The sequence below is a fragment of the Thermobia domestica genome, chromosome 14 (genome assembly GCF_964235325.1).
Source record: "Thermobia domestica chromosome 14, izTheDome1.hap1.1, whole genome shotgun sequence".
In the NCBI taxonomy this organism is placed as follows: Eukaryota; Metazoa; Arthropoda; class Insecta; order Zygentoma; family Lepismatidae; genus Thermobia; species Thermobia domestica.
In genome coordinates, this window is record NC_137467.1 from 121,061,385 (window position 1) to 121,087,310 (window position 25,926).

At 36.8% G+C, this 25,926-nt stretch overlaps 1 protein-coding gene across 1 annotated transcript in view; it reads right to left on the reverse strand.

Annotated features, from left to right (window-relative positions):
* Positions 1-25,586, reverse strand: part of v (Tryptophan 2,3-dioxygenase vermilion) — a 114,351-nt gene extending 88,765 nt beyond the window's left edge. The window contains exons 1-2 of the mRNA XM_081738774.1: positions 25,421-25,586; positions 7,671-7,738 (exon numbers count right to left, since the gene is read on the reverse strand). Of these exons, the coding sequence (XP_081594900.1) occupies positions 7,671-7,738; positions 25,421-25,538 (186 nt within the window). The 5' untranslated portion in view covers positions 25,539-25,586. The remainder of the gene's footprint in view (positions 1-7,670; positions 7,739-25,420) is intronic.
* Between the last annotated feature and the right edge of the window lie 340 nt (positions 25,587-25,926).

The window sequence follows — 25,926 nt, forward strand, 5'->3', positions numbered from 1 at the left end:
TGCATAAAATGACGCACTCTTTACTAACGTTTATTACTCTAAGAAATTAATGTAGGGGTTTTCACTGGGTATTTCTCCTTTCGTACAGTGCTTTGACTTAATTCAATATTCATTTATGCTTTGATCTATTTTGAAATTTCACCAAAATTTGTCTGCAACGCTGCTGTATAAGATAGATCAGGTTTGCTTCGGAGAGGGCATGGGCCCCCGAGTTCATAGCTCGTTGCGCCACTGATTGTATGTTATTTTAGAAATTGGTGTTATAGTCTGAGCTCCCTCCACAGTAACCGCGGCCTAAGCCCTAATACACCCAGTCCGCCTATGACGGGAGTGCAAGCAACCTTTCATGAAGAACGACTTAAGCGATAGCGATTGTTCCAAAACAATCAACAAGCAAACAAAACTAATATTATCATTCAAATTTCCTATTTGTTATTAATAACCACAGATATATTTCCTTCATTTGCATAAACACTTCAACTTACTAAGGGGACACAATCCTCTTTTGCATGATTGATCTCCACTCTTGCTTTGATCTCAAGCTTTTTACACGTGGAACCGTATTTACCGGGCCCTTTGGACGCGGGGTCTTTCTGACTTGTGCCTTTTTGACGCAGGGCCCTTTTGACTCGCACCCAGTTGACGCCTGGCCGTTTTGACCCGTGCCCTATTGTAATGGTGCTCCTTTTGATCAGGGCCCGTTTGACGAAGTTTCTTGTTGACTCTTTCCCTTTTGTCGCAGAACCCTTTGTATCCGGACCCTTTTGACGCAGCGTCCTTATAACTCGGCTCCTTTTGTTGCAGATCCTTTTTAACCCGGGCCCTTTTAACGCAGAGCCATTTTGTCGCGGAGACCTTTTTACCTAGGCCCTTTCGACGCGGGGCTGTTTTGACTCGGGCATTTTGTAGCGGGCCCCCTTTTGACTCGGACCCGTTTGACGCAGGGCCCTTTTGACTCGGATCCTTTTGTCGTGGTACTCTTTTGACCCAGGCCCTTTTCATGAGGAGCGTTTTGATTCGGCCCCTTTTGACTCGGGTCCTTTTGTTGCGTAGATCTTTTGACCCAGGCCCTTTTGATAGGGGGCCATTTGACTCGGGTCCTTTTCTAGTGGGGCTTTTTTCACTCGGGCCCGTTCGACGCAGAGCCCTTGCGACTCGAGCCCCTTTGTCCTGGGAACCTTTGACTCGGGCCCTATTGATGAGGGGTGTTTTCATTCGGGTCCGTTTGACGCGGGGCATTCTGACTCGGGTCATTTTGTCGTGGGACCCTTTTGACACGGGCTCTTTAAATGAAGGGCGTTTTGATTCGGGTCTTTTTGACTCGAACCCTTTTATTGCGGAGAGGTTTTGACCCGGGCCATTTTGACTCGGGCCCTCTTGTACGCGGCACCTTTTGACACGGGTTCATTTGAGGCAGGTCTCTTTTGACTCGGGCTCTTTTGTCGTGGGACCCTTTTGACGCGGAGCTTTTGATTCTTGCCCTTTTGACTCCTACCCTTTTCTTGCGGAGAAGTTTGTCCCAAGCCCCTTTTTTCGCGGGTCCCTTTCGACTCGTGCCCTTTGTAGAGGGGCCACTTTTGACTTCTGCTCTTTTCTTGTGGAGATCTTTTGACCCGGGCCCATTTGACGTGGGAAAGTTTTGACTCGGGCTCTTTTGTAGCGGGACTCTTTTTATCCTGGCCATTTTCATGAGGGGCGTTTCGTTTCGGCCCTTTTTGACTCGGGTCCTTTTGTTGCGGAGACCTTTTGAACCGAGCCCGTTTGACGCAGGTCGCTTGGGACTCAAGCCCTTTTGTCGTGGGACCCTTTTGACTCGGGTCCTTTTAATGAAAGGCGTTTTGACTCGTGCCCATTTTTGCGGAGACCTTTTGAACAGGGCCCTTTTGACGCCGAGCCGTTTGACTCGGGCCATTTTGCAGCGATGCCCCTTTTTGACCCGGGGCCTTTTGACTCGGGTTATTTTGTCGTGGGTCTCTTTTGACCCGGGCTCTTTTTATGAGGGCCGTTTTGATTCGGCACCTTTTGACTCGGGCCCTTTTGTTGCGGAGGCCTTTTAGCCTGGGCCGTTTGACTCGGGTTCTTTTGTAGCAGGCCTCTTTTTCAGCCGGGCTCGTTTGAAGCAAGTCCCTTTTTACTCGGGCCCTTTTGTCATGGACCCTTTTGATGAGGGTTGTTTTGATTCGGGCAATTTTGACTCCTGCCCTTTTGTTTCGGAAACCTTTTGACTCGAGCACTTTTGTTGCGGAGTCATTGTGGTCTGGCTTTTTTAAAACATGGTCCATTTTGACTCGGGCCCTTTTGACTTGGGCCCTTTTGTTGCGGAGACGTTTCGACCTGGGTCCTTTTCACATGGGCCATTTTGACTCGGGCCCTTTGTAGCGGGGCCTCTTTCAACCCGGGTCCGTTTGAAGCAGGGCCGTTTTGACTCGGGTCCTTTTGTTGCGGGCCATATTGACTCTGGCCTTTCGGTCTTTTCCCTTTTGTCAGGCCCTTTTGACATGGAACCGTATATATAACGCAGCAGCTGAAATACCTGGGGCAGGGGGCCTGGGGGAGTAAATCGAAGGTAGATCGATCCAGGGCGCAGTAAAATTAATCACATCACTGTTCATATCAATTTAGTTTTTCTTTCGACATATCTGGAGATCAGTGTTCTGACTAATAGCCTACAGCGGCGAAAGACGATATACGCTATCAGTGTTATGACTGTTAACGTAATATATATAGGGAATAAAACGAAAAACTTTATATCGGTCTCCCCCCCCCCCGTTAGAAAAAATCCTGCGGGCGTTAGTGATTATGATGTTGCTTAGTTACTGTATTATATTATTCTATACACGGAATAAATACTTATGTGTTTTATATAATAATAAGAACCTGATCTACATTTATTACGGCCCTTGCTTTACGACAACGAAACATATTCATGTTCAGCGTAATCAGTTTCCATTCACAAATAATTACAGTGAGGCGAATGAAATAATTCAAGCCCGAACATGTCGTAGTAAATTCCTGAAGAGTGAAAAGCGCTAGTAGCAGTTGTTAGCAGTTTTTAACTTAACATATAAGACAATAATTTGAAAAACTGAGAATACAAATCTTTTCAGAGATGACAGTGCACTGATGCTTTAAATCTATGCCCTTACTCCCTATACCTACGTTATTTCCCTAGTCAAAATAAAAACTCTTCAAAATTAATCAAAATTTCTTATGCAACCATCCCTTCCTTAGAGTACTGCGGTGTCACATACCCGTCACGGCGATGTAAAGGCACTTTTGGCGACGAGGATACTTTTAAGTATTATTTGTATTTACGGGCAAAATAAACTATTTAAAAAGGCGCAAGCTATCAAGAAGAAGAAGAAATCGTTGCTATGACGATTTTTTTTACTTGTTTTAATGTCGTTGCTATAATAACTAGAAAGATATAGATGTAACGAGGAACCATTTTGTGTAATCTGAATGTACAATATTTTAATGTGTCCAACAAGATATATATTGAATAATAATAATAATATATATGAAGTGCATTAATGTGTTGCATTATTCTAGATAATCTCGTGTATTGCCTAAACATTTAGAATCAGGGCATATGTAACATAGTTCACGACAGAATTAGCGTTACATATTATATGGTGCCGGAACTGTGGACTTTGAAGATCAGTTAGAAGTAAAAGTAAACTACACTATGTGATCAAAAGTATCCGGACACCTGGCTGAAAATGACTTACAAGTTCGTGGCGCCCTCCATCGGTACTGCTAGAATTTAATATGGTGTTGGCCCACCCTTAGCCTTGATGACAGCTTCCACTCTCGCAGGCATACTTTCAATCAGGTGCTGGACGGTTTTTTGTGGAATGGCAGCCCACTCTTCACGGAGTGCTGAACTGAGGAGAGGTATCGATGTAGGTCGGTGAACCCTGGCACGAAGTCAGCGTTCCAAAACATCCCAAAGGTGTTCTATAGGATTCAAGTAAGGACTCCGTGCAGGCTAGTCCATTACAGGGATGTTATGGTCGTGCAACCACTCCGCCACAGTATGAACAGGTGTTCGATCGTGTTGAAAGATGCTATCGCCATCCCCGAATTGCTCTTCAACAGTGGGAAGCAAGAAGGCGCTTAAAACACCAATGTAGGCCTGCGCTGTGTGAGTGCCGCGCAAAACAACAAGGGGTGCAAGCCCCTTCCATGAGAAAAACGACCACACCCCTCCGAATTTTACTGTTGGCACTACACACGCTGACAGATTACGTTCACCTGGCATTCGCCATACCCACACCCTGCCATCGGATCGCCACATTGTGTACCGTGATTCGTCACTCCACACAACGTTTTTCCACTCTTCAATCGTCCAATGTTTACGCTCCTTACACCAAGCGAGGCGTCGTTTGCATTTACCTGCGTGATGTGTGGCTTATGAGCAGCCGCTCGACCATGAAATCCAAGTTTTCTCACCTCACGCCTAATTGTCATAGTACTTGGAGTGGATCCTGATGCAGTTTGGAATTCCTGTGTGATGGTCTGCACAGATGTCTGCCTATTACACTTTACGACTCCCTTCAAATATCGGCAGTCTTTGTCAGTCAACAGACGAGGTCGGCCTGTACGCTTTTGTGCTGTACGTGTCCTTTCACGTTTCCACTTCACTATCGCATTAGACACAGTGGACCTAGGGATGTTTAGGAGTGTGGCAATCTCGCGTACAGACTTCTGACACAAGTGACACTCAATCACCTGACCATGTTCGAAGTCCGTGAGTTCCGCGGAGCGCCTCAATCTGTTTCTCAGTCTATATCTAATGACTACTGAGGTCGCTGATAATGAGTACCTGGCAGTACGTGGCAGCACAATACACCTAATATGAAAAACGTATGTTTTGGGGGGGGGTGTCCGGATACTTTTGATCACATAGTGTATCTCTCACCACCAACGCGGATTGTTTATTGCTTCGTAATAAACTAAAAATTTACAGAAGACCCATAATGAATGAATACCGGAATTGAAGAAATTGATGTTACTGGAAATGAAACTTCATCAGATGTAGTTAAACTTTTACAACAGCTAGGACAACAAATGAATTACGTGTCACAAAAGATGGATACTAGGTTGGAACAAGTGACACAAAACATTGATTCCAAATTGAACACCACATTGGAACAAGTGACACAACAAATAGGACATGAGTTGGATATCAGATTGGAACAACCGGAGTCCAAACTGGACACTAGACTAGATCAGATAAATACCAAATTGGAAGTAACTGACAATAGGATGGAACAGATTATTCATAGCTTTGCATTGGTGAAAAGTACTGTTGACGTAGTTGAAACCCAAGTCAACGAGCATGCCAATAAAATTCGAAGATTGTAGAAAGAAATCCGTACTATTAAAGAGAAGATCAATGCGGTCATCTGTAATTCTGATCCTGCCTTCAATGCTTTGCGTGATGAATATACGAGACCTGAATCAAGACACTGCGAAGAACACAACAATTCAACCGAAATCTGTTCTGACAGGGAAGACACCATTTCAAATACGGAGAATGAAGAAAGGACACCTCGCAGGAATCATATGCACAGAAAACGACATCTAAATGTGAAATTCAGTGAAATAAGGTCACTAACTAAATTCAGTGGCAGATCAGAAGATATTATTGCAAGTATGTTTCTAGAACAATTTGAGCAAGAGTGTGAGTTAATATTCATAGGTAAGGCCAATTTTCTTAAGGTAACACCGCATATTTTGTTACCACCCTGTTCTGTATGGTTTAAGGCAATTAGCGATAATTTACGAACTATTCTGATTTCAAAAATGCCTTGCTAGCTAATTTAAAAAATGACTTTATGTTAGCAGACAGGGATGCTCAGATCCTTAATCGACGTTTCGATCCAAAAGTCGATAAAAGCCTTGCCGATTTTGTGATCGCCGTGTATAATGATTTGAAACAAATTAATCCCTACCTACAAGTGTCGCGTATTATCGCCTCAGTACTAATATTACTACCGTTTAAGCTCAGCAAGTATTAATGGCGTCACAATGTATAAATTTCGATCATTTAATTATGAATGATTGTTCAAAATTATGAAAGTCAGGTTAGATTGCAAAGTAATAGTAATAGAAATCAAGCTAATTATATTCCTGTTCGGGAGAATTGTAATCCTAGTACAAGAGATAATGTTAGATTTACTCGTAACGACAATAGAACAGAATTTAATTTCAGAAGGAACAGAAATAATAATAGTACCGTTTCCAGAAATAATGTAAATAATCGAGTTAATTACTCACGTACTGCCAGATTCCGTAATAATTACTAGGTGGCAGATATTTTCGAAATAGAAACCAAAGAATTAGTGAAGTTAACAACACGCAGAACTGTACTCAAGATTGTGCTATTCAATGTAACTTAAATGAATCTTTTAGTAATGCCACTTAACCTAAATGTAGTTGAAGTGGATTGGATTAAAGTCACGTTAGCAATGGATTCGCAAGAATATAAAAACAGTAATTTAAACCTAAATGATAATGTTTTAAATCCTTTAAATGACAGTAACTAATAATAATATATATTTGAAAGTGTTATTCTTTTTTGATATTAATTAGTTTTGTTTCACTTTGAACATTGTTCTGATTTTATTGTAATTCTACTTCGCTCATATTCTATGAATTACATTTATGCATCGATACAAATATTGTCTATCAAATTTATGCTAACTATGCCCGAATAAATGAAATAGATTAAGTTGCATTTTAACGTTCATCAACTTTGTTGTTAATATGTGTAAATGGCATCGAATTAAAGAATTTATGTAGGACCTAAAAATAACCACGTACCACATTTTGAATATCTCCTTATCGTCGGTAATTTTATGGACTAAAAATAAAATTGATTATGGAATAAATATAAAAATGATATTGGAATAAAATGAAAATGATATGTTATTTTATGAATTGTAATTTTTATATATACAAGGGTTATTCAAAAACTAAGGTAACTATTGTATACGAAATGGCTAACGGCCCAGGATTCTTTCTTTACTTGTGATCAATGTAAAGAAGTCCCAGTAATTCGAGAGCCATTATACAACGATAATGTATAATTCCTATGTACTTTTAGGTATTATTTGTATTTACTGACAAAATGAGCTATTTAAAAAGGCACAAGCTATCAAGAAGAAGAAGAAATTCTATAAAGAAATAATTTAAATATTGACAGATAATTTAAATAAGAAATAATTTAAATTTATTCTTGACAGATTTTCTGTAGTCGCAAAGTCAAGTAACTTTCTGCAAATGCAATGAATGATAGTCACTCAAAAAATGGTACTCCACCACTGCTTATGTAACGGTGCATGCACAAAACCTTAGAATTATTCAATAGCCCCTCTATTCAAATAGCCTTGCTCTACCCTATACTGCATGTTATATCCTACGTTGAATCAAAATACAATCAGTATTGAATAAAAATTTTAATTCCCTTTTCAAGCAGAATTGTTGATCTTCCATTACTCAAATATAATGACTCTACGCTGGAAACTTCTCCATATTATTATGTAAGTAATACTAGATTTTTCATAGTCATAAAATAAACAAATAAATTTAAAAAAATCTCGTAAGACAACATCACAATATGAGAAACTTTAATAATGAAAATTTATGCTTATTATAATTACCTTACTGTCGAAGAGTCGCCTGACAGAATCCAGCTCAAATATTATTTGTTTGAACCATAGCTCGTACGCTGTAAGAAATTATACTAACGTTTTAGAACTAATAATAAAGACAAAGAATATTAACTGTAGTTGGTCATGTGGCAAGTCTTTACTTTAGGCAAGGCAGTGACAATAACCAATTCATCTGAATCGGTTTCCGCAGTTATATTTACTGTTCCCAAGGACGAAAGACACAAAACAACGTGCCCTGAGGGTCTCTAACCCGCCTTTACTCGCTAACGCTCGCTCGGCAATACTATGTGAATCAGGAACAATGCTATACAGTGACAGGCTATCACTGCCTTGCCCCAAGTAAAGAGTTACCCTGTATTTTATTAAAACTGAACTAAATCACACAAACATGAATCTTCTTTTGAATATTTAGATCATCTTGAAACCTGTATACAGTTAGGAGAATATGGTCTTTTAGAGAAGGATTGATGGCAAGTTTCTTTTCTTCTTTTTCTTTTTAAAGTTTATATTTGCTAACAGAACACTTGTAACTTCTCAGTGCTTGAAAATACAAAGATCGGTCAATAAATAACGCATAAGTCACTGTATATCTCGGTAATGTTAAGCACTAGGAAAATGAAATTTTGTAGATACAAGCGTTGGTTCTATACTTCTTAACCTATATCTAATCTATATTTCTGGTTGTGGATGGATAATCGACGATCGACCATGAATGAGCCACCATGGATGATCGACGGTGACACGCTACTACGCCAGTGTGCAGTGATCGAATTCCTCTGAAAGTCCGAGAATATTTCAGCAGCATCGATTTACAGTAACCTGTTGCCAGTGTATGGGAATTACACAATGAATCGAAGTAATGTGTGTCAGAGATTTCTGCTTGGTGATTTGAGCATTCAGGACCAGCCACAATCAGGTACCTCGTCAACCGTCACAACCAATGGAAACGCAAGAGTCACTGAGGAACTCATCCAAAGAGACAGATACATCAACACGAGATAGATCATGGAGTACACAGATATGGCGAAAGGATCTGTATTGGAAAGTGCCTTCATGGGAAAGTTTCAAGTTGACATGTGGTGTAATGACCAACTTCAAGAGTTTTAAAGAGCGCCATAAAGATAAAGATGGCTGCAACGTACTCGAGTTGTCCAGTTCTAAAACGTCTCTTTTCCATTTACAGCTAATCCCAGACAACTTAGAATAAATGTAGGATCTACATATTTTGTAAAACTGAAAATATTTCAGGGTATTCATGAAAAAAGTTTGAACATCTTCAAATGTTTCTAGTTCTACAAAACGCATAAATCCTACAGTTGTCCTCGGTTTTCTGAGATTTGATATAAATGGACAATATAATGATATAATTCTATAATGATTATATATATATATATATATATATATATATATATATATATATATATATCATAATTATATATAATGATATAATTCTTTATGATTTATGGATTCCAAATAGACGTTTTGTAACTAGACGACTCAACTGAAGAAAATGGATCATATATTGAGTGACTTCCTATACTTTTAATAATTATTAAAAACATCTGTTTACATTCATGTAAATAAGTTAATCCAATAATCGAGATTTGAAAGCAATTAGATACAACCATAAGTAATTACATAAGAATTGTAAAATAACAATGATTATTTAAAAAACTGTTATAATGAAAATTTCAAATGAAACAGTAAATATCTATTCTTCGGTACTTTGTTCCCATGATGTTCGGCAGGTACTACTAAATCTTCTGCTTTCAAAGGCTCCAACCTGTCATGTTATGTCACTGTCTTGACGTACAGTACAGCATTCATGCTGGTTTTTTTTTATATATATATATAAACTTATGGACTGTGAGCTGTCTCTTCACACTCCTTGCTCGGTTGCTACATAAATTGTTGCACCAATGATGTTTGTTTTTTCTCCTAACCTCCCTTCTCCGCAATTACAGAAGAAAGACTTCTTCTAGCTCTTTACTAGTAGGTAACGTTCCCATTATAGCCGACACGTTCCCACGTTGAATGGCTATGCTTATGCGTTGAATCAGGAAACTTTTTGCTCGATTATCTCCTGATTTAATTGATAGACGGTGGCCGATTTCTTTTATAAATTTGAGGCCTCCTTCTTCCCAAGAACCGCTAGACTCAATTGCTATTGCGACAAAGCAATAGTTATCGAGTAGATTGCTATATTTATTCCTTTTTTCTTTCGCTCTTCGAGCAGCTACGAGTCCAGCTTGTACTGAGGCATATTGTAGGTTGGAGGGGGCATAGGTGTCTGAACATGTGAAGTCCCAAATCAATGCCTTTCCTTTCTTCCAAGGTACTAATGTCATACCATCGGGTCTTTTTCCGTCAGATCGGCTGCATCCAATCGGTTCCCTCACTGCTGGGATCCCTGCTGATATTAATGCTCTTAATATTATATCATTTACACTTGAATGACGTGGGTGTCTGCCTGCGCTGCTTTTGCACGACAAACCGTGTAATCCTTTTTTATCTACAAAGGTGTTACAAATGGGGCAGTGGTGTGGTTCACATATATCTGCTCCCAACCGTAGTGCAACTGATACTCGGAGGCTCTCATTGGATAGGTGTAGGCCCAGAGATGGTGATGGTAGAGCTTGAAGCCATGCTCCGTTTTCTGGGGACATGACCGCTAAAAGTCTGGCTTTATCTTCGATGTTATTTGTATTCTGCAATAAAGAAGCTGCATGGCAATTAACGATGGGCTCGTCCCAAGCCGACTGATTGTTACGTTTTTCGAGAGCCGGAGGGTCTAACCCAACTAAATTTGTCCATTTAGCTATGCAGTCCATCACATCTGGATTGGTGATTTCGTCGTTATCCCATTGAAGAAGTGAACTAACTATTTGACTTGCACCGTAGAAAGACGCTAAAAAAGACGGAATAGCCATATCTGTGGCGCGACGGATTCCAAGGCCTCCATTTTTGACTGGTAAAGAAGCTTGTATCCACGAGTTGTTATTAAGAGAACAATTGAGGATGGATTCCAGACCAGTTTTAAGAGTATCGTCATACTTTTCAAAGTCAAAATTTGAGTGACTTGTCAAAGGACTAATGTTCTACCTACAAAATTTCATTTTTCTAATGATTTTCATTACTGAACTACACTGGATTGTGCATTACTTTTTGAATGACCTATCTGTTAACACATATAACACTTTAGTTTATGTTACTTCATTTTGGTGGCTGCTCTTGAGAGAAGTCACATCGATTAAAACTAAACTTTTGTCGCTTCAAACCACTGTGCGAATTAGATAATTTACATTGAGGGGGATAAAATTAGGTCAACAGGACGTAGAGTCTGAAGATGCAATAATTCAAAATGAGATAATAATGCCTTACCCCTCCCAACACATACATAAATATGATATGACATCTGTAATAAATAAGGGATTCATTAATTCAATAAATCTACTGATAATAACTATGTATATAGCTCCTTCGTGGCTAAGTGGCTAGCAATCACACCTTTAGCGTGGGAGACCCGGTTTCGATTCCCGGCGGGAGCTCATGCGTTTCGGATTCCACGTTAATCAGTAGGTCCCGTCTCATGTAGCCTCGCTGCTGAAAGGGACGTTAAACTGAAAGTCAACTCAATAACTATGTATAAGGGGTGTGTTAAAAAAGAAAGTTCATTTCCATAAACTGTAAAAGGTAGTAATGTTCAGGCAATAGTCATTCTATGAAGCCCATTTGTTCTATTTATTGAATATTACGAATATTATGCAAACTAAAATGAAATATAACAAAAATTAAAACAAGATGATAATCGATACAAATGTAGAGGATGAATATGACACGTCCAGCCTTCGCCAAGTTTGGTGGAAGAAGCTATTTGTTTACTTCTTCTTGGCCAACCTCTAAGAGCATTTATAAATCCATATGTGACTTTGTTATGCGCAATTAATATATTCAAATTCACGAACGACAACGAACTAAAATGTATGAGGATACGGTTGCAGGTCATAATAATATTGTTCAACTAAGCAGCGGTGAAAAAAGAGGAAATTAGAAAAGACCAAAACTGAATAGTTTACATCTCTCATTTCGAAATACGGCTAGCAGATTAAACTTACAAGAAATGACAAAAATCAGTGAAATTTGAAATTATACTAACCATGGTTTGGAGTGGGGAGGACGAGCATCTCCGGTGGGGATACTTCAGTTGGTTTCTTTGGGGGGGAACAACATGTGATTGAGGAGGGAAATCCTCCTCATCCCCCGGTAATTCGTACCCTGTTTCAAACTATTAAAGAAAACTTCCTTAATGTTTTAATTCTTGCATACAAGAACTAGTAGTCATGTATTAGGTAAGTTTTGTTCCCTTAGTTAGAAGTTTAAATTTAACTGATGTGACTTTTCTTAAAACCCACCACTGCTTCATTTTGCATCTATTTCATTTTTCTCTTGAATTATGGTCGATATTAATTGATCGGCGTTCAATTCATATAGCAATCCTAAAAGGTTCCATAAGATGCAATCAAACTAACAAGTTGTTACTTACGAAACTGACTGTACGACACGTACGCCTTATAACATTGTAACATTTTTAACAAACTTTAATCACAAATGAATATATTATATTGAAATCAAAGAAGTGAGAAAGAGAACAAAAGAAAGTGCTTTCTTAAAATTAAACCAATTTATAATATATAAAGTTACATGAAATGACACAAGATCGTGAGTAGTTTCAGTTTACGTGGAAAATTGGAATTTGGCGAACTTCCAATAGCTTTAGAAGAGAAAGCAGCAGGAAAATTGTTTTTTAAAAAAGTATATATAAAACGTTTTCAGGAGGAAAAGAGGACATGAAAAATTTCCCCATATTATTTAAACGGGTATTTTTTTTAAATGGACATATCATATTTTAAATAATTGCAAGTGGATAAATAATTAAAATTCGGTTTCTAAGGTTTCTAAGTTTCTGACAGCGTTATCTAAGTAAATCAGTAAATATAAAAAAAATAACTTTAGTGGTGTTTTATTGGGAACACAAAAATGTTTCGCATGCTATTTTAATTGAAAACCTTCTACATCCCATGATTATTAAGTACTTCAGGTAGAGCTACAGTGATAAAATTGGTCATGTTTGTAGCCTTCCAAGCCCATTTCACAGAAAATTTACTTGGACTGCTGGTTTTCCAAGCGAAAAAAAAAAAAAAATGGGAACATTTTCCCTGAATGTATGGACAGTTGTTTTACACATATGTGTAAACCCTGATTTATTTTAAAGATAATGACATACAAACAACAAAACTAAAAGTTAATTAGGGTACGAGGAGGAACTTGAATTATCTTTTAAAATTTGTCAAATTTATATTACATGTGGTTTGAATGTTTTTCATACTACATAATACTTCTTGACAAACGTATAGCCTAGGACACATACTATTTTTTGATATGCATTTCGTGTATACATATATCTACGTGAACCCCCAGTATGAGTATCCGAATTTAAAAAAAAAAATCTTGTCAATTTTCCACGAATTCCTTATGCTTTTATGGATTAAACTCAGCTGTAAAGTAAATACAAATCTAACTTTTATGGATTGTGTGAATGATATCATTGAAAAACCTGATTCATTTTAAGAACAATGATTCTAGTTACCATGAATGTAAGATAATTCAATAGATCCGCCGAACAACGTTGCAAGCGACAATTTCTGTCACATTGAGATTTTAATAAAACAAAGGTACTGTAATAGAAGTTCCAATTCTATGCAACATCATTTGATATAAATTCATAATTTGAAACTGATAAAGTAAATTTAAAGCCTATACATAATAAACATATACTTTTTTTTCGATTTCTGTAAACTTGGATTGTTGTCACTTGCAACGTTGTTCGGGGGAGCAATTCAATTACCGTGCGAGCAGTAGCTTCCTATATACAAGTCTATAATTTCCTTTAGAAAAACGTTATATTAATATCGTCAGTTTCAATTAACAAGTCTATTTACATAGTAAAGAAAATTGAAAGGTTTTATTTTCCATATGAGTGTGTATCTAAAGATATGACGATATTTGTGATTACTTCAGAAATGATTGGGCCAATTTTGTTTAAACATTTACTGATTTTTTAAAAAGAAGGATTAAATAGAACATTTTCAATGTATATTCTATTATGTTGATTATATTTTATGCATTCGAGTCTATTGGCAATTGAAACCACAATATAGATCTTAATATTTAAATAATATTTCGGAGTTTGTACATAATAATACATAGATGTTTTACGCATAACAATTCTATATTTTAGAAAGAGCGTAATATTAAATTAATAAGTTTTATCAGTTTTCTGAATGAAAAATTAGAAACATGACTTTTCTTACCTAAATTTGTTATGCTATGTTATATTTATAGATCTTATTAAATGGTTCATTTTGCGAAGGTTTCTGCTACTGTAAACTTTTATTAAATCTTTTTTCACTTTTGTCCCTTCGTGCACAATGTTAAGTTTCTGTATGTAAAATAGAATGAAGTATCTAACAGGTAGACCTCACCACTTCGCCGTTGCGTTAGCAAAAGGAAACAACTACTATCCTAAAGTAGGGTTGAATATAAGATATTGACTAAAATTGTAGCTGCTAATGAGCACTAGAAATATGGGAAAACCAAATAGAAACATGAATGTGGGAAAGCCATCTACAATATAATTTGATAGTTGTAAGACCGATATTTTTTCGAAATAGATGAAAAAAATGAAATCTTTGAGTTTTACGTCCCACGGTTATGCAGGTTAGGCTAAAGGAGACGGTGATGATGAATAATGAATGAAATGGTGGAATGAAGAAAGTGGGAGGAAACGGGAGAACCCCGAGAAAACCCACGCACACGGTGTTTGTCCACCACAAATCGAAATAGATGGAGAAACAATAGTTATGACTTCAACTATGTAAATCGAGTTAGAAGGGATGTTTTTATGGCATTCCAGATCATGACCGCCATCTTGAAATCCGCCATATTGGATCGATGTCAATTTTTTCAAATGGAAAGATGGTCATGTGAGGTATCAAACAACAATGATTTTCTTCACCCAATCGCATACACTAATTAGTTTGTCCATATCTAGAACGGTTTACAACTTACAGTTCTTTGAATGCTGAAAAATTCGTTGTTTGTAGCAGATAACAGATAACTATACTGACAATGAACATAGCTCCAGAGATAGCATTCTTACAGGACAAAATTACGGCAATGCAAGAAATGCAAGTCCTCAGCATTCATAAAATGGTCAAAAGAAAATTTTGCATAGCACCATGAATACCTAATAAAAAATGAAGCGTCACAAATATCACAAAAGTTAATGACGGGAATATTGAAAGCGCACTTCTCCGGCACCTCGAACCATTCGATCGGATCATAAGTATATACTGATTTACAAAATGCATATTGAATCATTCCTGTGAAGCGAGGAGACTGAAATTGATTGTATACAAGGGAATGCAGAGTGACAATAGTAGACTATCTCTGTCATGCAGTTTTGAATGGAAATGTTCGTCCTTTATTGCATAATCACATATGGAACGCCAATGTTTTGTATTGTCTGAAAAAAAATCAAAGGTTGAAATATACCGTTGGTGCCTTTTGGAATTTGTCGCATTTCCATTGATTTCTCATGTGGAGCTGTTGTACGTCGCACCTCTTCATTATTAAATGATTCTCAACTATCCTCCATAAGTGAATTCCTACTCCCTTCATTCGGCCAATAGCAATTCACCATACCTTTCTCGCAGTTCATGTAATCCCATTTTACCAGATGTTGATGCTGTCACATGTATATTGCCAAGTTTCTGCACTAACCTATTAAATCCAGTCTGCAATCTTACAGGCACTAGTCCGTTCTTTTCCTGGAGAACAATGAACAGCTTACCAACTAACTCTCCCTTTAAATTAATTAAAGACATGATTGTGTAGGAATGTGTCATAGCATTTACATTTATTGCAAGAGCCTCGATTTTCCTTTTGCCTTTTATATCCAAAGTTCTCGGGCGATGCATTTCAAATTGAAAATCACTTTGGTCAGCATTACGGACATATTTAAACTCAAAATTAGGCTACGTCTGTTTGATGCTGTGAACGTAGTCTTCATCGGTCTGCTTTAGGTATGGCTGGCGCTCATGATGAAGTCTTGTTTCAAAGGTTGTCACTTTCCGTAGTCGATATTGTAATGCCGTTTGAAGTTCAGTAGTCAGGCCTCCGAGGCTTTAAACTGTTTATACCCAATATCATACGCAACGTGGCATGCCATTCGCTGAAGATCACTGCAGGCCCGTAGCCAGCCCCAAAATTTAGGGGGTGCGGGGGTAGAAGTTAGGGGGGCCCCACCCAATCATATTATACTTCATCATCATATTTTAGTTCATTTTCAAGCCTACCGTGAAACTTTTAGGGGGCCAGCCAAAGTTTAGGGGTGGGTCGGCCCCCTTGACCCCCCGTGGATACGGGCCTGGATCACTGTCTGATACCGTTTGGAAAAGTACTTCACGTGCGTGAATAAACTGCACGTACAATGCCTCCTGTAAAAAGGGAACGCTTGACTTCGCGTGATAGTCTTTTATTTTTTTTTTCTTAACAACACCATCATAGGTCCACTCGCTAATGCGAAATCGGTTACATATTGTCTTTTTACCGTGGTTTGGATGTTGTGTCATGTAGTTAATAATTTGTTCCGTCTTCTCAACCGAGAGTGAAGCGCCTTTCTTGCGTTTCGCTGGTGATGAAAGTGATGCATCTGACGCAGTTTCTTGGACACTTGGTGTTCTGTCGGCATTTTCGGAGTCTGTTGTGTGATTACCCTCTTCCGCTTTCACACTAGCTTCTTGATTGTTTATCTCATGATGTGCCTCCTCTAGAATATCCAGAGTGTATTCCATTCGAATTCCAGTTCTTCATCCGCTAGGAATCAAATTATGTCATCTGCGATTGCTCTTTCCTGTTCTGATACATTTGTTGCTTTGTGTAATGTCTGCAACTGCTGCAAGAGGTACATGGCAATATTTGCCTTATTTAACGTCATATCGTGTTGTTTTTAGTCTATATTTGTTACCTGCACCCACTCTCCCTAACACACACACGCACGCACCTCACAGAATTACAGGCACAATGCAATAAACGAAACAACTATTTCTCAAACACTTCCAAGTTCACGGGTAGAACTGACAGTGAGAATAAATATTTCCTGCACTTGTCTCCTTACAAACAGTTTGTCGCTTTAGAATGGTATACGATGCAAGTAAGCTCCTACCTCATACCGTAGCTGCTACGGCCAGCCAGGAATGCCATTGGCAACCAATATTTCTATTCTCTTCATCGTGCTGTCCCTACTGCTCATAGTTTCAGTTGAATGTACAAACGCACACACGAGGTGGCGAGGTCAGAACCACTTTATGAATGCTGAGAAATTGCAGTTCTTGCATTGCCGTAATTTTGTCCTGTAAGAATGCTGTCTCTGGAGCTATGTTCATTGTCACTGTAGTTATCTGTTATCTGCTACAAACAACGAATTTCTCAGCATTCAAAGAACTGTAAGTTGTAAACCGTTCTAGATATGGACAAACTAATTAGTGTATGCGATTGGGTGAAGAAAATCATTGTTGTTTGATACCTCACATGGCCCTCTTTCCATTTAAAAAAATTGACGTCGATCCAATATGGCGGATTTCAAGGTGGCGACCATGATCTGGAATGCCATAAAAACATCCCTTCTAACTCGACTTACATAGTTGAAGTCATAACTATTGATCCTCCATCTATTTCGAAAAAATATCGGTCTTACAACTATCAAATTATATTGTAGATGGCTTTCCCACATTCATGTTTCATTTGGTTTTCCCATATTTCTAGTGCTCATTAGCAGCTATAATTTTTGTCAATATCTTATATTCAACCCTAATTTAGGATAGTAATTGTTTCCTTCTGCTAACGCAACGGCGAAGTGGTGAGGTCTTCACTTCGTGAATTCCTCACGAAGTGAACGAAATATATGTGAATTCCAAATGTAGATATCGTGAACGCAGTGAATAAAGGTGACACATAAGATATTTCAGTATATGTTTTCCCGGAAGTTTCAGCAAATTTTTCCTAATGTGCCACTGATAATAATAATAATAATAATAATAATAATAATAATAATAATAATAATAATAATAATAATAATAATAATAATAATAATAATAATAATAATAATAATAATAGAAGGTATTTATTTGCTAAGCTCATGTATGAAATCGAACATGTTGGGCCCCTCACAGGAAAATATTACGTACGTCCCTGGATGTGGCTGTACTGTTGAAAGTCAAGTTTCATTAAACACATTTGAGAGTACTGTTATACAATAAGTTTTCTGTATTCCGCTCACTGAAATTCCGTGTACACTAGCTCTTTCTAGTAACTTCATGAATTAATCTCTCTGTGTTTTCTCTAAACTCGTTTTTTTTTCCTTTTCCGTCTACTTGCCATACCAATATATTGCTTCTCCGTTGAATCCATGAATTTACACTGTATACCTGAAGATATTCCTATGTTGCTATTAACATGTTCCTGACGATTTCGAATGGATTTTGTGACACGTTAATAACAAAAATGTGACTAACAACATCGTTATTAACAATTCGTATATTCCTCATTAAAGTTACCAACATTTTTATCACTAACATGTTAGTAACAATATTATTACCATTTCAGAAAATCCACATGAAAATATTTGAAACATTTCTATTATCAACAATGTTTTTGTTATATTTTTTGACGTAAATCAGCCTTAAAATGCTAGAGTATATGGCCATGTATTTACAATAAGGAGGTTATATACAAAATTTCATTTTCCGAACATGAAAGACTCGTTGAGATAAACTATCTTTGGAATACATTTTGAAGCTACACGTCCACCCTCCTCAAGTTACATATTTTAATGGAAATGACGTAATAAAAATGTACTCAATCGAATGCTAACTAAGTTCATAAAATCACTTCAAATGGTTAAACTATTTTCCCGTGATGATGAGACAATGTCAATTTGAATATTGAGAGAAAATTACAGAAATTCCTCCCTGCTCCCTTAGAAGCGAAAGTTTTGAAAAAGCTGCGACATGTGTCAATTATTTTGAACGATTGATGTATTTACCAAGTTTAATTTTCCAAACTCGAGAGGTCTCTGAGACACTATTTTTGGCATATATTTTGAACCCCTCTCCCTTCTTGGGATACGTAAAGTGACATGATAAAATAAAAATTTGAGGTATGTACTAATTATGTACAAAAAGTATATTTGTAAACGTTCCAGTTGGTTTTATCACGATATGAACAGTTCTGAACTAAAAATTATGAGTATTAAATGTTAAATGGACTCAAGTTTTTCTCTTAAGTCACCTGTACAAATGATTAAATCATTAGGCATACATTGTCAAAATTGTTGGTCAATTAACTATATACTTTGTTGTATTTTAATCTTCGCAAAAAAAAAAAAAAAAACTATATACTTTGTTTTAACTTGCATTATTCAGATCCTATCATTATACGAATTAAGATGATAGTTTCAAACTTATATTTGATTGGTATCTCCGAATAATCAGAAATATCGGATATTATTTCTGTTTTAGTCAAAATAAATTTACTTTAGATCATAGATTTTTAAATCATTCGATTTAAATTGTGATATAAACTATTTGGATTTAAATCAAACAATCCTTTTGAAAACTATTTTGACAATTTAATTTCAACTTAGAACTTCATTATTTCAATTTAGTTGCTTCAAAATAAAACAAGGGCCGTAAGATTTTTTGATTTGAACATAGGTTTGATTTAGATAGTATTTAGATTTGAACATGAATATTTGTATATTTATAAAGTACAGTGTTGCCAACTGTAAGGACCTGTCCCTAGGAACATTTAGACATTTTGTCTAACCATAGGACGTAGAGACGAGTTTCGTACATTTGGTAGGAAACATACGGATTTGTTTAACAGAAAAGAAACAGAATAAATTATATGAAGTGTAATTATTCTCCACACTGGTCAAATTAATTGGTCAAGGTATACTGTGCTTCACACTATCCTGATAAACTGTAATTGTACCTGATTTCCCAGCCTTCGTTTCGATCAATTTACATTCTAATTTCATATAAGAAAAATACCGTACAATGTAAGTTGACTTGTGACAAATTTCCTCCACACAGTTAGTGTCACTAAAAGAAAAAAAGAAAGAAAGAAAATTAGAGCTTCTAAATTCTAATTTAGGTATGAATTCCTGCCTGAACGCACAAGAAAGAGTACTAAAGATTTTGGGGCAAAACCCCTCAAGTGCAAAATGTGAAAGTGTAAAGGAGATACCTTCACAAGGGTTTCTCATCATCCAATTGAGGGGGTGAGTACAAAAGTGGTCTAACCCACATTTTTAAAAATGGAGAAAAATTAAGTTAAACACATGTGGTTTTTTTGTGCAATATATGTATGTACAACATATGACACATTCAACCACTTGTGGTTGCTTTTGGTACATTGTACAAAAAGCACATGTGTTTAACTTTAACTTGATTTTTCTCCATTTTTTTCAAAAAATGTGGGTTAGACCACTGTTGCGCTCACTCCTTCAATTTTTTTTCAAACTTGGCACATATATACTAGATCGAAAATTAATCGACACGTATTTTTTGTTTCTTTCGGAAAAAAGGTAAAGGGGGACAAAGTTCCCTTTTTCAAAAAAGGGTCCCCTTGATTAAAAGGGACACATTAAAGAAACGAAACTCTGCCGATTCAAAGATGACTTCAAAGTAGGAAATACGGGTTTTGTCGTTTTTGCGAAAAAAGGGTTGCAGGAGCAATGCCCCCTTCGAAATGACAAAGGACCCCACACAATCCTTACGGAAATTGGATTTCAGTGAAATTGTTTAAAACCGTGATATGTTGTAGATATGGTCTTAATAAGAAAAAGTCTCAAAAACAACCGAATATAACGACATTCTGTATTTCGGTTAAAATGACTGAAACTGTGATATGTTGTAGATACTGTGACCCTGAGAAAAGTCTTAATGGGTATAACCACCAGTTACTGACCGTTTGGCCACTACGAGCCCACTTTTTTTTTAAGCAGCCGAAGATAGTGATATTCTAGATTTCGATGCAAATGACTGAAACTGTAATATGTTGTAGATGTTTTGATCGTGAGAAAATGTCTCAATAAGCACAACCACCAATCACTGACTGTTTGGCCACTACAGGGCCACATTTTTGAAATCAGCAGAGGGTAACGTTATTCTGGATTTTGGTGGAATTGCTTGAAACCGTGATATATTTTAGATATTGTAATCCTGAAAGAAGTCTCAACAGGCGCAGCCACCAATCAATGACCGTTTGGCCACTACAGGGCCACTTAAAAAAAAGAACCGAAGGTAACGGTATTCTGGATTTCGGTGGAATTGCTTAAAACCGTAATATGTTGTAGATATTGTGATCCTGAGAAAAAGTTTCAATTTGCACAACCACCAATCACTGACAGCTTGGCCACTACAGGACCACTTTTTTTTTTAAAAAAAAAAAGATCTGAAGGTAACGGTATTCTGTATTTCGCTAAAAATGACTAAAACCGTGATGTGTTGTAGATATTATAATCCTGAGAAAAAGTCTTAATGGGCAATACCATCAATCACTGATCGTTTGGCCACTACAGGGCCATTTTTTTTAAAGCAGTCGAAGATAGTGATATTCTGGGTTTCGTTGAAAATGACTGAAATTGTGATACGTTGTAGATGTTGTGATCCTGAGAAAAAGTCTCAATAGGCACAATCACCAATCACTGACCGTTTGGCCACTACAGGGTCGCTTTTTTGGAAACAGAAAGTAACGGTATTCTGGATTTCTGTGGCATTGCTTGAAACCGTAATATGTTATAGATATTGTGACCCCGAGGAAAAATCTTAATAGGCACAACTACCAGTCACTGACAGTTTGGCCATTACGAGGCCACTTTTTTGAAAGCAACCGAAGATAGTGATGTTCTGGATTTCGGTGAAAGTGACTGAAATGTGATATGTTGTGGAAATTGTAATCCTGAGAAAAGGTCTTAATGGGCACAATCACTAATCACTGACCATTTGGACACTACTATTCCATTCTTTTTAAAGCACCGAGCCGAAGGTAATGATAGTGATATGTTGTAGATATTGTCATCCTGAGAAAAGTCTCAATGAGCACAACCACAAATCACTAATTGTTTGGTTACTACAGAACTACTTTCTTGAAACAGGCGAGTATAATTTTGTTCTGGCTGGATTTCGGTAAGATGTTTAAGATCTGATTATGATAAAATGTCTTAATGGACACAACCATCGAATTGTGACCGTTTGGCCACTACAGGCCCAGATTTTTAAAAACAGCCGGGTATAACGATATTTTTGGTTTCGGTGTAAATGAATGAAACTGTGATATCTTGTAGATGTCGTGATCCTGAGAAAAAACTGTCTAGGGCATTCCAGGGTTTTCCTTTGTTCCGCAAGATGAACATCTAAATGTTGTCTATGCTTAAATGATGATGGCCGCTACTCTTCCCATTTCTTTTCCGGGTTGTGGGATAGGACTTTTCAGGGTTTCATACAATTCTATCAAAATTCCAGAGTATACTTACCTTCTGCTGTTTTTTTTATTTTTATTTTATTTTTTTTAATGTGGCTCTGTAATGGCCAAACGCTCAGTGATTGGTGGTTGTGCTTATTAAACGACATCTACAACATATCACAGTTTCAGTCATTTTCATCGAAATCTAGAATATCACTATCTTCGGCTGCTTTCAGAACAAGTGGTTAAACGGTCAGTGCTTGGTGGTTATACCCATTAAGACTTTTGTTCAGGGTCACAGTATCTACAACATATAACGGTTTCAGTCATTTTTACCGAAATCCAGAATGTCGTTATCTTACGCTGTTTTCAAAAAAGTGGCCCTGTAGTGACCAAACGGTCAGTGATTAGTGGTTGTGCCCATTGAGACTTTTTCTCATTAAGACCATATCTACAACATATCACGGTTTCAAACAATTTCACGGAAATCCAATTTTCGTAAGGATTGTGTGGAGTCCTTTCATTGCCCCTGCAACCCCTTTCTCGCAAAAATGACAAAATCTGCGATTTCCTACTTTGAAGTCATCTTTGCATCGGCAGAGTTTCGTTTGTTTAATGTGACCCTTTCAATCAAGGGGACCCTCTTTTGAAAAGGGGACCTTTGTCCTCAACCTTTTTTTCCGAAAGAAACAAAAAATACGTGTCGATTTATTTTCGCTCTAGTATATATGTGCCAAGTTTGAAGAAAATTGGATGATGAGAAACCAAGATATCTCTTTTACACTTTTACTTTTTGGATTTGACAACTTTTGCTCCAAAGTCTTCAATTTTATTTTATTTTATATATATATTTTTAATATTTTAGGTTGTATGTACTCCTGACTTAATGATGGTTCAATAGTCCTCCCATGCGTAGGCCTATGGTTTTCAACCTCATACAGTTTCTGGTAGTAGACAAATTCTGCGTTTTATTCCATTCGAAATTATTCTATTATTATTATTATTATTATATTATTATTATTATTATTATTATTATTATTATTATTATTATTATTATTATTATTATTATTATTATTATTATTATTATTATTATTTAAAAAAATGACTTTTCGCGCACTTAATTTTGTGGCAAATGTCATTTAGAGGAAAGGTTTTTCTATTTGAATCATAAGGATTTATTATAGAGTTTTGACGTCCTACTTTCCCGAAATGTCAAGTTCTTTCTAAAATTCCTTACTAAGCCTACTACCACGGCAAGATTAAGCAACCATTCTAGTATAACAGTCTACAACAGCATCTTTTCTAAACTGAACCCTTGTGCAACATTTTTGCATAATTAATGGCGATACTGAACCAACGATTCCATTAAAGATACAAGAAAAAATATCAAAGCGTGGTCAGCAATTTTGACTTTCGTTACATTTTCAGTCTATACTCCCATTTATATCTATAAACCCATCGAAACAACATTTATTTATCGTACTTGACGCTTTGGAATGCGGTTTCGATTCACAGTAGGAGGTCATGTGGTTCGGATCCCACGTTAAGCTCTAGGCCTACATCTCATATAGCCTCGTTGCTGAAATGGATCCTACACTCTAATCTAACCAACCAATATTTACTTCTAATTCCCGAAAATTTTCGGGAAGAAGTAAATTTGACTTCTTCCCGTAATTTCATAAGTGGTCTACATAAATGCTGAGCATCGTTTTTACGATACACCAATGTACAATGGGAACAAAAGAATTTCGCATGTTGAATGCAATATACGAATAGCACTGCTAATTTTATTATTGCTCCTTAACTATTTAAACTAACACAAGAGTTAAAAAGAAAATCTTATTTTCACACACACTCTCTCTTTTTCTCTTTCTTTCTCTCTCTCTATCGCACACACACAGAAACAAAATGCAGAACAGTAAGACAATTTACCTGCTTTCCTCCATAGTAACAACGCGAAAACTACCTTCATATTCTATCCGGAGCGACGCGCGCAATAACTGTTTAGAACTACTAAGATAAGACTACGTATTATTATTGCAATTCCAACACTTAAAAGTTTAAAACTCCATTGTCTCAGTTTCATCTTAACGGATGTCGTTATTATTGTAAAGCATCAATTTTCAGGGTTACAAAAAATCATTTTCCTTGATTTTCTCAAAAACAACAAATGAGGATTACACTTACACATTCCTTTTGTTCAGCTCAATGAGATCTATAACGTGTCTAATCTTTGCACATGATTATTGAACTTTTATTGTTGAGTGTGAAAAAAAAAATAAAAAATATTAATACAGCACTAAAAATATTTTTCAAATGCAGGTATTTAACAGAATTACACTTCAAAGTTGATGTGATTTCGAGTTTAGCGTTCCTTTCAGCAGCAAGGCTATATGAAATTTGGACCTACAGCTTAACGTGCAATACGAACCACATGAGCTCCCGACAGGAATCGAACTCACTTCTATACCAAAGGCGCGTACGCTAAATACTTAGCCAAGAGAAACTCTTTTCTTCAAAATACAAAATTAAAATTCAGTTTAATTTTTGATATTCGTATCAAGTATAAGAAGTGGGTAGTTGGGTTGAGCTAGCAAATCCGTAATCCTTAATCTGTTGTGACGTTATTTTTAAGGATATTCGAAAACCTTTTTGTCACCCATTTTTAACAATATGGTCGGGAAATATTACTTTGCAACAATAATAATTAAGTACTAGAGACCAGATCAAGTTTCCTACAGATAATTTGTAACATAAATTTGTTTTCCTGATTTTCCTATGAGTGACGGATTTAGCCCGGGGCCGGGAGGCCTAGACCCACCAGTTTTTTAGTAAAAAAAAAATATTTAAGCTATTATTTATATATGTTTCAAATTTCATAGTAAACTCATGATGTACGTATCATAGTCTAGGTTCTGGCCCCTTCCCCCCCTCCCCCCGCAGTTTTTACCCTCTAGATCTGCCTCTGCGATAAACTATCAAACTTAATTTTTACTGATTGAAAAACCACAATCTTCAGTTAGTTAACCAGTTTTAGCTATATCATTCTAAAGTTTTATCTGGATCCGCTAATGTGTGTTGCGTTATCAAGCACTATATACAGTATATTAAAAGTACATTATTTTATATTTTTCACTGGTTTTTGTTACCTTGATGTGTGACAATGAAGAGATGTTCATCATGGGCAGGCCTTTCATTGTTTTCTTCACTCAGCATTCGTTGGGCATCGAGAATTTTGTCCAGCTGTAAATAATCTCCGTACAGCATACCTTCGTTTCCACCCAGGTCGAATTCATCTTGAGACAAGTTTCTACAATGACAAAACATACATTTGAAATTTTATTCTCTTTTACGGCTTATAAGCACTCTTATAACCATAAATTTTTTCAGTAGAAGTTAGAACTCAATTTAGGAAACCCATCAAAGTACGAACAGTTCAAAGAGAAATATGTAAGTCTTGTCACTGCATAGTGCATTGCATACACACTTAACTAAACCATTTATAGTTAGAGCGCCTAATGTTTTTTTGGTTTTACAAGGTACATTCGCGAAGTGTCCTCGGGATTCGTCTAAAATTGATTTAGATGCAAAGTTCTCCGCGGCCCAAAGTGTATTGTACTAATTTTAGCGGCCCATACGGGTAATTTGCATATTT